The sequence below is a fragment of the Nuphar pumila genome, chromosome 17 (genome assembly GCF_984573655.1).
Source record: "Nuphar pumila chromosome 17, dmNupPumi1.hap1.1, whole genome shotgun sequence".
In the NCBI taxonomy this organism is placed as follows: Eukaryota; Viridiplantae; Streptophyta; class Magnoliopsida; order Nymphaeales; family Nymphaeaceae; genus Nuphar; species Nuphar pumila.
This window is the reverse complement of record NC_143265.1, coordinates 81,831,767-81,845,127: the sequence shown is the minus strand read 5'-3', so window position 1 is coordinate 81,845,127 and position 13,361 is coordinate 81,831,767. Positions and strand designations below refer to the sequence as shown.

At 39.2% G+C, this 13,361-nt stretch overlaps 1 protein-coding gene across 1 annotated transcript; it reads left to right on the top strand.

Moving 5' to 3' along the window:
• Positions 1 to 4,180: 4,180 nt before the first annotated feature.
• On the top strand, positions 4,181 to 13,129 carry LOC149812484 (transmembrane ascorbate ferrireductase 2-like). Its single transcript, XM_089993522.1, has 4 exons — positions 4,181 to 4,481; positions 8,879 to 8,927; positions 12,246 to 12,445; positions 12,537 to 13,129. The coding sequence occupies exons 1-4, from the start codon at positions 4,335 to 4,337 to the stop codon at positions 12,840 to 12,842; spliced, it is 702 nt and encodes a 233-aa protein (XP_089849648.1). The 5' UTR covers positions 4,181 to 4,334; the 3' UTR covers positions 12,843 to 13,129.
• Positions 13,130 to 13,361: the final 232 nt, after the last annotated feature.

The following is a 13,361-nucleotide window of genomic DNA, read 5'->3' as shown; positions in this document are numbered from 1 at the left end:
GTTACCAAATGTACGTATCATGTATTCATATATGTGCTCTAAAATTTTCTTTCAGTGATATGAACTCAGACTGATACTAATGTATTTTTGACATTGCTATGTGACGGCTATTTTATTCATTCTATCAAATGTTCCGTTGTGTCAGAGAAATGTACAAGCTGGGTTATTTTGATCTGTTTATGTTAAATTTTTTTGTTATGAAGCTCCTGGCCTACATGCATTAGTGAGTGCGCTTTTTTGTCAATGTGTCTCTTTCTTGATGCATGAGAATCTTACTGGAATGGGCTGTGAAGCCAAACTGCAAATTTGTCAGTGCCTTCATAGCAAAGCTTATGGCCTAGATGTTTATTTATATCGCACTATTCCTTATTTTCAGTGTGGTTTTAGAATAAAACATTTCTCATGTGCGTTGACTGCAATATTTAATGTGTCCATGTTCATGAAACATGCGTTTTCAGGTTGTTTGTGAGAATCTGCCACCATGTGTGTACTATATGATGTTTAAAAGTTTTGTAAGCATGTAACATGCCTTCAAAGTTCAAAGTTTTCTTTTTGACGTAATGCCTAAGATAACAACCATACTTATCATTTGAATGAAGATATAATTTCATCAGTTAAAAATGATGAGTATGAAGGATTGGTTATCCCTAAATGCTTGGGTATGATGTATTTTCTCTCTCTTTTTTTCTTTGTCTATCCCTAAATGCTTTGGTAGTTCCAGACCCTCTTGTTTATTGCCACAGAAGTTTGGCATTAGTTGTGGATGCAAAAGACTTTGGATGTATACTTACAGTCTGAATTTTTGAGAACCCCATGTTTCTTAGGGCAAGCGCAGGTGATTGTGAACCTAGCTGCTAGGAAATTCGGAGACTGCTGTGGGTGTCTGCATTGCACTTAGATAACGCTAATAAGTTGTTAAGGTACTTCAGTTACTTTGCTTTCCTTACTGTGGCTAGCTCGCCTTGTGTTCTTAGGATGATAGGATCAAACAGTGACAAACATATTGCTCATTAGCCATAACAGATGAACATGCAACCTCATCCACGATTAGCTTTTGGTCACAAAATATGTTAAACCCTAGTCTTGTGATTTCAGATTTTTAGTGTTGGAGATTTCAAGAATGGTATCTACCATTTCTCTTTCTATATAATAAATGAATCTTTATTTTCTTTATTAATGTCTCTACTGCTGGGGAATAAATTACATCCATTCTTCTGTCCATGCATTCACATAAACTAGCTCGATGACATCTTTCTCATTTTTGATAGCCGGAAGAAACTGAAGTGGCTTCACACTTGCACATGCACTTTTATGGTGGAAAGCCTCTATTCTATTGGCTTCAAGTCAGTTGCAGGAGCCTGGCATTTGTGTGATTTGTGGTGGGCCTCGGCATTGTGAAATGCAGCCACTTCTGTATTTTTTGAAGCAGGCAAGTGATACTTCTGCATCCGTGTGTTCAACAGAAGACTGGAACTGGATGACCGTCATCATATATACATGTGCAAAGGTGAATTAGCTTGCATGCATGTGTAGGATGAGGCCATATGCTGGAGATTGCAGTGCTATTTACCTCAGAGATGGTGCTTAGGTTTTGAATTTTAGTTGGCTACGCAGGAGCCATAACAATGTCATTGCTCGCATCTGAGCACGTATATTGATATGGAAACCCTTTTCGATATCGCAGAGCTGTTCCCTGGATGTTGATTCAGTTGATTACAAAGGCGGACGGTGAACTGTGGCAGAGGAGGCTACCATGATACAGTATGAAGGTTCATTGCTTGGCTCTGCTAGATTGGTTGGCCTTCTATAAAAATGTCTTGCCCACCTTTTCTTTTTGGGTTCAACTATATATTTGTGTAACTGTAGGTTTTCAAAATGTCTTTGAGTAAATACTTATGGTAATAGGATAGTTTGCTCTTTTTTCTTTTACTTGCAGAATGAACAGGTTCATGTGATGTTCATGGTCCTCACCAATGTGCACCAAGGTGTGATGCTGGCTAGAAGGATTCATGTATGTCCCTCTCTCATTATTGATTGAATTATTTGCAGAATATGGTAAACCTCTTGCTATGTAGAAAACAAGGTTGTCACTGTGTTGCTGAGCAGTGAGCAAACCCTCTCCGAGCTTGTGCTTATCATTTGTATCAAAAAGTGTTTTTGGTGCCATCCCTGAGCGGGGGATAAGTTGTGAACTTGTCATATATAAACGAGTTTTGCTAAAATTAACTGCTAAAATTTGCTTATTGCATGCTAGTGTAGGTGATTACTGTTTAAACTAGTCTTTGGTGATAGAAAGGATGCTCTCTCTAGCCCACGAGGGCTCTGCTCATCTGGTAGAGGCCAGTTGTGAATGTCACCAAGCTTAAAGAAAGCCACAAGTTCAAAACTCACAGGTGTGCGTCCCTTGCCACCCGGTTGAATCTGGGAGTACTCATTGGTGTGCGAAAGGTATATGAAGTTTTTACACCAATGAACTTGCGAGTAGAGATGGCAGTGGACCGGGGGAAAATGGGGCCCCGCCCCGCCCCGCCCCGCCTTGCCCATTTGGACCGGGGATAGAGGTTAAAACCAAAACCTGTGTGGGGATGAAGGCTGGGATGGACTTACGCTTTGACCCGCCGTGTCCCATCCCGTCCCTGATCCCCATTGGTAAAAATAACTAAAATACCTTTAATGATTTAATAAAATTTCATATAACTCCCTTGTATATATTTTTAATTTCTAATCCTAAAGCTAAAACAACCATCTCTTTCTTTGGGTCGTTGCTTCTCCATTAAGCTCTCCTTCCTCTCTTTCTTCTAGTTGGCGCGGTCGAACATTCAACCTCTTTCTTTAAGGATGACAGTGGATTAGGGAGAAATGGGGCCCCACCCTGCCTCGCCCTGTTTGGATCGGGGATGGAGGTTAAAATCAAAACCCGTGCAGGGATGGAGGGCCGAATTTTGAAAAGGGGTGGGGGTGGAGACCTTGTCCCCCGCATCCGCCCTGGTCCACTGCCATTACTACTTGCGTGCAGTCTCCCTCAGTTTTCTTAAAATAAGAATAAATAAAAAGAATGCTCTCTTTACGGAGGGCATAGAGTGGAGAAAATTTTATGTGCCTTTATGTTTACACAGATGGTGCCTACTTCACTTGGGCTGCAAATGGATCAGATATGGTTGAATATCCGACCCTAGTCTGAATGTTATTTTCTGATTTGGATCTTTCAAGTAAAATCTGAATGTGAATTCGGATCAGATTCAGATCTGTTCAATTGATCACTTTTGGATTTGGATCAGTATTTTAATTCGGATTTGAAATTGATCTGAATCAAAATCCGATGGGTTTTCATAAATTTACATGTAAATAAATAGCTTGTTTTTCTTCTTTTTTTATCCAGTATTATCACTTGTGATTTGGATTCAGATTCAACCTTACCTCATTGGATCTATTTTGGATCCAGATCTGGATTCAGATTTACTGTTTGCATTTCAGATTCATATTCAGATTTAACAGGATCCGACTTGAATCTGACCCGTTTGCACCCCTACTTTGCGCACTCATGCGGTGGCACTGTGTACCCAATATGTATCTCCCTTCTACTTAAATAAACTGTTATGTCCAAGAGGATTTTGGGATGTGATTCTAATTTGGGTTCAAATATGACTGAACACAAGTTATTGGGTGCAAATTTGGTACAGTCACTCATTGCTGATCCAATCTCGTCTTGGGGAAAATGGGCCGCATAATTGGATATTTCTGTATATGACTAACTAATTGGATCAGGATTTGATTAAGATGCTAATTCTACATGTTCAAAAAATGCTATAGAATTTCATACAGATCCAAAGCTTCCTGATTAAACAAGTCTAATTTCGATCTAAATGCATATTTGTATCCTGTTTATGAATTCGTATCCAAATATACAGTATCCTGTTTGCTTGATCCGAACTGTTAGATGTGTTCATCATTGATTACTCGATAGAGAGCAATCCGCTTTCAGTGATATCTGTCCGTACCGTTGTTCCGACGTGGACAAACTCGGCTGACGTGGCCTTTCCGTTTTTACCAACCCAGTCTCCCTTTCCCTGCTTTCAAGTCTCCGTTACACCCAGAAATCAAATGTTCAGGTCAACGGAAAGGAATAAATAAACTAACCGATCACGAAACCCTAACGCCCTCAGGGAGTTCGAAAGAAAAGGAGTCGCGACTCGCGAATTGCGATTCCCCTCCGAAGAGAGATCCCAGCGATTCCCAACAGACTGGACCCTGCGACGGAGGAAGGGACAGAGGCGGGAGCGTCTTCTCCAATCTTGCCGTCCCTGATCTCTCTCTCTCTCTCTCTTTCTCAGTTCATGGCGGCGCCCGTTGTCCGCTTCCCGCTCCTCGTCCTGCTGGTTCGAGCCACGGGCGTCCTGGTGGCCGCGTTGGTGCTCGTGTGGGTCATGCATTTCCGTGGAGGAATGTCGCTCATCTCCCAGGACAAGTCCCTCATCTTCAACGTATGCTCTCTCTCTCTCTCTGATCTCGCTTGCTTCTTTCTGAGATGCTTATCATACTGTGTCTTCTTGGATTCTGAGCTTATTTCTGCTTCTTGATACTGTGACATGGCGGCCAGTATAGAGAATGAGTAGATCGGAATCCAAACCGCGTTTTCATTTTGTGACGCTGTGTGATTTAGTGTTCTCTCTCTTTATGATCCCGCGTGCTTCTTTCTGATATGCTTATCATACTGTCCTCGTGGATTTTGAGCTTATTTCTGGTTCTTGAGCCGCTGGAGTGGCGTGCGGTGGAGAATGAGTAGATTGAAATCTGAATCGTGTTTTCTTTTTGTGATCGCCTGTGATTTCGTGCACTCTCTCTTTCTGATCACAATCTTGCTTCTTTCTGATATGCTTATGCTCTGTGTTCTTGGATTTTGAGCATGTTTCTTGTTCTTTATCCTGGAAAGTGCTGCGCAGTAGAGAATGAGTAGAACGGAATCTGAATAGTGTTTTCTTTTTGTGATCTTTTGTGATTTGATGTTATCTCTCTTTATGATCCCCGTTGTTTCTTTCTGATATGCTCGTTATGCTCTGTCTTCTTGGATTTTGAACTTGTTTCTGGTTCTGGATCCTGTGAAGCGTTGCACGGTGGAGAATGAGTAGATCGGAATCTGATTCATGCTTTCTTTTTCGGTCTTGCGTGGTTTAGGATATGTTTGGAAGCGTTGGATTGGAGGTTGTGTTGTGCTTTCCGCCCTGCTCTCATACTCTCCTGCTGTTTGGGAGCAGTAGGGTTGCAAATGGATGGGATCTCGGGTACCAAAATACATTGTGAAGTCTCGGTTTGGATCCAGACAGCCAAAATTTGCAAATTTGGCTTCCAGAATCTGACCCATTTGCAACCCTAGGGAGCAGTGGCATTGCTGAAACAATGCATTGGGACTGGTGTTGGCAGGCCCAACACCACATTTCAACACCTTTCACGAGAGGATGTTTTTGGCAACTCCATCTCACAACATCACACATTTGCAAAACGATATTTTGGCAACACACTGAAACCATTTTTCCATCCCATTGCAAGGCTCCCAAACATAGCCTGAGTGTCTTTCATTCTTATGACCACTGGTTCTTGATGCTTTGTTATGTACTTAGTTCAAAATAGATGGGATAACAAAAACTCGATCTGGTGTTTTAATCGAATCTGAGGAAAGAAGTATCTTCTTCCTCTAGTTTTTTTATTTTCATTTTATCTTTTTGGTTAAATTTGGATTTCTTCAGTGGATTCTGATAAAATGTGTGATGGGAACAGTAATGAGATATTAAGCCACTGATTAGAAAATTGCAAGTGCTAATTAGAAGAATTTTCAACATTCTGTAAAGAAGTCCATACAAAGCGCTATTCCAAGTTATGATGTCATAGAACTTCCTCAATTCTTGTAAATTGGCAAATACTTTGTCTTTTAGCTTTATTTTTTTGTCATAATTTTGCACTGATAAGAAAATCGGAGGAGATGGACTTCTACACAGAGTACTGCTCTGGCCTCTGTCATTTCTATCAATCTGAAGTGAGGTCTTCCTACATTGTCTAGTTCAGAGTTTAGAGAAACTGAGTGACAAAGTAGAGACAAAATCAAGAATGACTGGCACAGGCAGAAGTTTTATTGGTAATTCTAATAAAGGAGAAAAACCAGGAATGTTGCTTGAGATAGTGTGAGCATGTTGTAAGAGTTTAGATGCAACACCTTTTTGAACAGGTGATTTCTGTTTAAAGGTACGAGAAGGGAGAGAATAATAAGGTCTTGGAAAGTTGCAATGAGAGGCAAACTTTCCCCTTAAAGATGGTTGAGCAAAAGGACCCTGAATGCTATTAAAATCATGATACTAGTAGGAACAAAAGGAGAAGGGACAAGAATTGAGAGGGATGACTGCTCAACAAAATACTCCATTGAAAGCGTGAGAACTTCTGTATATAGGGGTCGACTCCATCTTTACACTACAAGACAAAAGTTAGATACCCACTAACCCCCAAAATATTACAGTTATACCCCTTACTAGTAGGAATATATACACAAAAGAAAAGGGTAGCATAAATGATAAATAATACACATATTACAATTACACTATTCAACACTCTCTCTCAAACTTGAGATGATTTAAGAGGAATCATGCTAAGTTTTTGAAGGAATGACTGAAAGTGTAATGGTGCCAAATTCTTTGTAAACACATCTGCTACTTGCTCCTTGTACTTGGTTCTAGAGCTATAACTTTATCTTCATAAGCTCTTCTGGTAAAATGATAGTCAATCTCAATGTACTTGGTTCTCTCATGAAATTATGGATTCTTGACAATATGAATCACACTTATATTGTCGCAATATAGGGATGTCTTTTCAGAGACTGTCACTTCAAGTTCATGCAAAAGCCATCTGACCCATATAATTTAGCAGTGGTTTGAGTCAGTCCTATATTTTGCCTCTACAGTAGATAGAACAACTCAGTCTCAAAGTGAGTACACAAACAACAAACACAACACTATAAACCCAACAACAGCCAAGATATATCAAAGCACCAGCAACCCAACACAATATGCTGGTCGAAACAGAGAAAAAAACCCCCACAGGAAATGAGTTACCGCCTGAACTAGGTACCCAAATCTAACGTCAAGACTGCACCCAAACACCAAAACAACCCTTAAAATCAGTCCCAAACTATCACACATCAAAAAAGGACCAGATTAAAACTGCTTTGGGCAAACAAAACCCACCGATAGCATCACAATCACAAACTTCTTGCATCTGGGGTACTGTTCATCAGTTTTTTCAGAAAATACAAGAAAATCCACCAAAAATCAAGATTTCATCCGACCTTTGAAATTTTTGGTTCATTCAGTCACAGAAATCAAGAACTAATGGAATCCAATCTCAATCGACCCAAAACTCAAGCTCGATACAGACGTCAGCAGCGGAGCACACAAAACAAGGTGGGTTCTAGCACAGATAAAGTTTCTTCCTCTCATTGATCTTCAACAAAGCACCCTTTCTATTTCAAGAAGGCTTTGATACCATATTAAAATCGTGATACTAGCAGAAACAAAAGGAGAAGGGACGAGAATAGAGAGGATGACTGCTTAACAAAATACTCCATTGAAAACATGAGAACTTCTAAGGGTCGACTCCCCCTTTACACTACAAGACAAAAGTTAGATACCCACTAACCCCTGAAATATTACAATTATGCCCCTTACTAGTAGGAATATATACACAAAAGAAAAGGGTAGCATAAATGATAAATAATGCGCATATTACAATTACACTATTCAACAAATGCCAACCCCCATGTAGTTGGTAAAGTTGCCAAAGAAGGAACAAAAATCGAGAAGCAGGGAAGCAGAAGCGAAAAGCAAGGTGCTTGCAAGTACATATGTAGTAGGAAGTGAGAAGCTAATAAGAAGTGAATTAAGAATTTTTTACATTTGCATAACATTTTTATGAAATTACAAAAAATATATTGTTATTGAAGGTCAATTCTTCAATGCAAATAAAATAGGTCAACTATGGTAGTCCTATTATAGGGACTACAACTCACTAATTATGTGAATATATTTTTTTACTGAAAATTCATTTCTCATGTTGAAAATCTGATGTCCTTGGAAGCCCACTTCCCTAATAAGGGAGCCAAGTTTTGGAAGTGTTTAGTTTCTAGCTTCCAAAGTGGCTTCTCAGGAATCAAGCTTCCGGTAACCATGAGTTGGATAAGGCTTGATGATCATGATTATTCATATACTATTTATATGTTATTAGATATTGTTGTTGCAGTCAAGGGCATAAATTTATAATAATGCACTCTTAGATCATATAGTGCACACAAGTAGGTAATAAAGCAATGTGATAAACATTTTTATCTGCGACTTTCCTTGGTAAGTATTTTGGGCATTGTTAGTTTTCCAATAAATAAGTGGTATCCTGTTTCATGTGCTTAGTTTTGACCAGATTGGTTTTGGGTGATTGCATATTTCTCCTCTGATTCATCTGAATAGCTTCTGTCATGAATTCTCTCTTTTCTTTCTTCTTAGAATGCATGAATTCAATTTCTTGCATATATGCAAGCCTTATTTTTCATGAAGTTTTTTTTCTTTTCTTTTTGAGCTAGTGAAATAAACCCATTTTAGGGTTTTTATTTTTCTAGGGAAGATTGGCATGGTTGGCATAATTAAATTTTTTTTAGGCTTATTTCAATGAAGGTTCAGAACTTGATGCCCTGCTTAAACCTTAGGGTTGGTTAAATTTATGAAGGTCAACAATTTTTCATATGATGATGGGAAGAATTTTTCTCCTTTGCAGTCAGTGATTTTAAATTCAGATTGCCGTTAAACTCTTTCTCTGTCTTACTTGGTGGTTGGTTCTGCTGTCAATCTAGGTACATCCTGTACTAATGGTTGTTGGCTTCATACTTGTTAGTGGTGAAGGTATGGTAGTTTCTTTTCTAGTATGTAATGCTTGTGGGGATGAAATTTTTAATTATTTTGCTGTCTATCACAGGAAAGTCTGTAAAATTAAGTTAAATCTAATTGGATAACTCCAGATAAACTATCATGTGTTCTTTAATTCTACTCATATCTGGATTCTGGAACCATTTCTTGCCAATCAGCCCTTCACCATCTCTGTAGATACTAAATCAAAGCAGAAGCAAGGCACTGAATATGATCACATTCTTTTACTAGTTCTTGGTCACACATGTTAGTCATTATGGTGGAGTTCTTTCAACTCAAGGAGGATGACACAAATCTTGTGCCAAATAGAAGTTAGTAACAAACTTGTACATGGTGGATATTGGAGGGTTATTTGAAAATTCGCGACCATTTATCCTTGTTGGTGAATAGCCATGTTAGGGAACATTGTGTTTTGTTTCTCTTGCTATTGAAGACATCATGTTAGGGGCTTCTCCAAATGAAAGACCATGAGGAGTTCAATATCTCATTGATATTGCTAGTGATTAGGGTAAAGTACACAGTACATGTCTATGATATAAATGTTCAATTGATAGTTTGCAGAAGTTAAATGTATCAACGAGTGACTTCTAAAGAAGATTGGAGTTTATCCAGAAATCTGTTGAAACATTACTGGAGCCTATGACGTATTTGGCATTGTTTGCATGGTTGATTTAACATTTCATCACCGTTTTCACCTGGACTCTGAAAATACTGGACATATTAATTTATCTTATCTCGTACAACTTCTGATTATTCACGCTGTTTGAAATGCACTAAAGAGTCAAATGTGTAGGGATTAGTAATCATGGAACAAATACAAAAGTTACTGTATGTGAATTGGGTGGGGCAAGAACTTGGGTAGATAGTTTTCTGGTTATTGTGTTTTATTCAGAAATCAACTTAATCTTCTGGAGAAATTGGATGCATATTATCTGTTTCTATTTCAAGTAAAGAAGGTGCATATCAAGCTCCTGCTGGGGTGGCATTCAACATCACTTGAGCTCTTGGCCACCTGTTATGCATGTTATGCCAATAAAAGTGTTCTAAAGCTTATTTGCAGTCAACCACACTGTCAAGTTGTTAGGTTGAAATCAAAGAGATAGAACTGAAACTACTGGGGTTTTAAGGGCAAGGAGACAATACATAGAGGTTCATTTGTAGTATTGAAAGAAAAAGAAGGAAATAGAATGAGATGATATTTGATCTCACTCTTACTCTTGAACTCGTATTCTCTCTCTCTCTTTGGATGTCCTCTTCTTTTGGACATTTCTCTTTCCTTCCTTACCCCTGCAAGTTCCTACCCCCAGACTCGTTCACCCTTTCTAAGGACTCTTCCATACCAGCTGAAGGTGTTCAAACCTTCCCTAGGTCATGAAACTCAAGGACTTAGGTGCTGCCCAAGTCCAAGCATCAATCCAAGTATCAACGTGTGGGTGAACTCTCTATTCGGTGGCTAAGCTAACTCTCCCTAGTGAACCTGACACCCTGTAGACCTTCAGCCCCTGCCCAAGCCATGGACTAAGCCTAGACACACCAATTAAGTCAGACCAATACTTTCCTTATGCCCAAACCACTCCTTGACCTCTCCCAAACCGTTGAACCTAGTCATAAGCCTAGATTTTGTTTGTTGTAAACTGCAGAATCTGACCCAACTTGCCCGAATTGTATTTCCCCAACCCGAGCTGATTTAGGGATGAAAATTTAGCCTAGGTTCTCCTACGTGTTCCCAGCCTACCCTCCAAAAATCAACATTTGTCTCCATTCCAGTAGAGAGAATTGATTTTTCTATTACAACCTATCTGAGCCAAAATATAGTCCTGACCCAGTCTAAAACCCTAATCCCTGTCGCTTGTTCTCGAGCTTGTATCTCCCGAACCCAGTGGAGTTAATCCCTGAGATTTTAACAGAACCTCCTTCCACGTGTCTAGAGTATTTCCCTAAAGTTTGGTAATTTTCTGTGCAATAGTTTGAGAGAACTGATTTTTCTCTCAAACTTTATCAAAACCATACTGAACCAGACCCTGCCCTGTCTCGCCTGTCCGTCCTTTTCTTAAATTTGTACAGACTTGTCCCGGTGTCGCCTGACCTTGAAACTTGGTACGTACCTTCATTAAGGTGTCTGCAATAATCCCTCCAAATTTAGGATTTTTTTCTTTACACCGTTTGAGCGTACCAATTTTCATACCGAAACCTATCAATTTACCAACCCTGTTTAACATGGTTTTGACTTTGACCTAATCCTTAACCTAACCTAGCCCACCTAGTCTCAAAACCTAACCTCGGCCCACCATGAACGCACCTGTGTACAATATGTTTTGGATAATTTCTTTTTATCACATTATGATCACTTATTCTTTACAGAATAGTGCTTCCCCAGATTATGGATCAAGATTCCCACAATAACATCAGGCACAAGTCATTGCTCTTAAAAGGGAGAAAAAAGGAAAAAAAAACTTTTATGCTTCCACTATATTTCAGACTTTGAATATAAAAAAAGGTTAAACGCTAAGCAAAAGCTAAATTAGTAGCAAAGAGAGCATCATAGGCTGTAGCCTGCTCTTAGAACCCCCACTGGCCACTGTTTGTGGGTCATGGTATAGGGAAACAGTTAGTGTCAGTTCTGAATGCAATCGTCCATCTGTGTACAATTATGGGAGATGCCTCATGTCCTCGAATAACTCTTGAATATAAGCATGATCTGGAAAGGGGAAATCCATGCACCCATTGTGATACATCTTGGTCTGATATACCTTATCAAAGATCTACAGAAGTCTGGCATAATAGCTGGGGACCATGATGGTTTCTGTACATCAAGGGAACATCTAGTCAAACAAGTAGAATATCACTTCATAACTAAGCGTGGGTGTAGCATTTACCTGCCATTCCCCTGGTATGAGAATCTGTCATGTGTACCTGCTGTGTAACCTGTACTTGGTACATAAAGATGCTTACCCTTGTGAAAATCTAACCAGCAGTTTCTTTTCTCCTATGCTTTTCTTCATCATTCATGAAGCTCCAAGATCCTCCATATTTTCTTGTGTAGCATGGGTCATTATTGCCGGAAGTGTATAAGTCAGTACACAGGTACCAAATGGAAAGCACAATGCTGGAAGTGTTACAGAATTAGTTTCTTTGAATTGACTTTTGTATTGTTAATACTGATGAGATGACTTCTTAGACATGACAGAAAGTTGTAGACAGACTACTCTTTGCATTTTAGAAGCTTGCAACTGATTTCATAATGTTCATTCTTTTGATTTCTGATCTTCCTCTTTCATTTGGCAATGACTGCAGGCATGTTGGCATACAAGACTGTTTCAGGAACAAAAAACTTCAAGAAGGCTGTGCACCTCATTCTCCAAGCCCTTGCCTTTAGTATGAGCTTACTTGGTCTATGGGCAGCTTTGAAGTTTCACAATGACATGAACATTGACAACTTTTACAGTCTGCACTCATGGTTAGGTGTAGCTTGTCTTCTCTTATTTGGAATCCAGGTAGAACCCATTCTCTCTCCGTCTCTATGCAATGTTATTTGATTTACCTATGTTTTCTTGTTTCTAATACACCCAAGTTGTTTTATCTTAGTGGGGTATTGGATTTGTAACGTTTTGGTATCCCGGAGGTGCAAGAGGTATCCCAGCAAGTTTACTACCATGGCATGTTTTCTTAGGTATTTACATCTATGGGATGGCTATTACAACTGCTGCTACTGGCATCTTGGAGAAACTTACCTTTTTGCAGGGCAGCAAAACCATAACACGTTACTCTGCCGAGGCATTGCTAGTGAATTTGTTAGGTGTTTTGATTGTGACTTTAGGAGGAGTTGTAATTTTAGCTCTTGTTACTCCTTCAAATAGCAAAGTCGATGCCCATCGAGGATCCTCTGAGTAGGCACCAAGTTTTTATGGTACTTTCAATGAATCCGTTGGAATTTACAGTGATAAGAGTGATAATCTTGAACATTACCACTGTTATACCATATTATTCATCTTCAACTTTGCTCAGTAATTGTGTTGTTGATCTGTAATTTCTATCACAATTTAGACGCACTGGGTCATTGTGGCAACTAGCTCATCTGTCTTAACAAATGATTTCTTTTTTAAACACTAATTCTGCCCTTGTATAAGAGATCTTAATCCCTGTACATGATAAGAGAAAGAATGGCTGGATTTCTTTCATTTTCTTTTGTTTTTCTGCCATCATAATCTTGCTGAAATTTTATTCTCTAACATGTATATTGTATCCAGTGATATTTACAGTTTTATGATCCTATGATTTTTGCAAACCGATTTGAATTGGCAAACAAACATTCATGACAAACTCAGAATTAGAAGCGGTGCAGGATGCCTTATGCCCTATGCTGGGTTTCTGGTTTTCTATTGGAATGTTTTGTTTGCTGGAGAAGTGTTG

Excerpts from the sequence above, each read along its gene's own strand:
- LOC149812484 (XM_089993522.1), top strand. The coding sequence starts at position 4,335 with ATGGCGGCGCCCGTTGTCCGCTTCCCGCTCCTCGTCCTGCTGGTTCGA. Across the intron at positions 4,482-8,878 it reads ACAAGTCCCTCATCTTCAAC|GTACATCCTGTACTAATGGT; the intron begins GTATGCTCTCTC and ends CTGTCAATCTAG. Across the intron at positions 12,446-12,536 it reads TTCTCTTATTTGGAATCCAG|TGGGGTATTGGATTTGTAAC; the intron begins GTAGAACCCATT and ends GTTTTATCTTAG.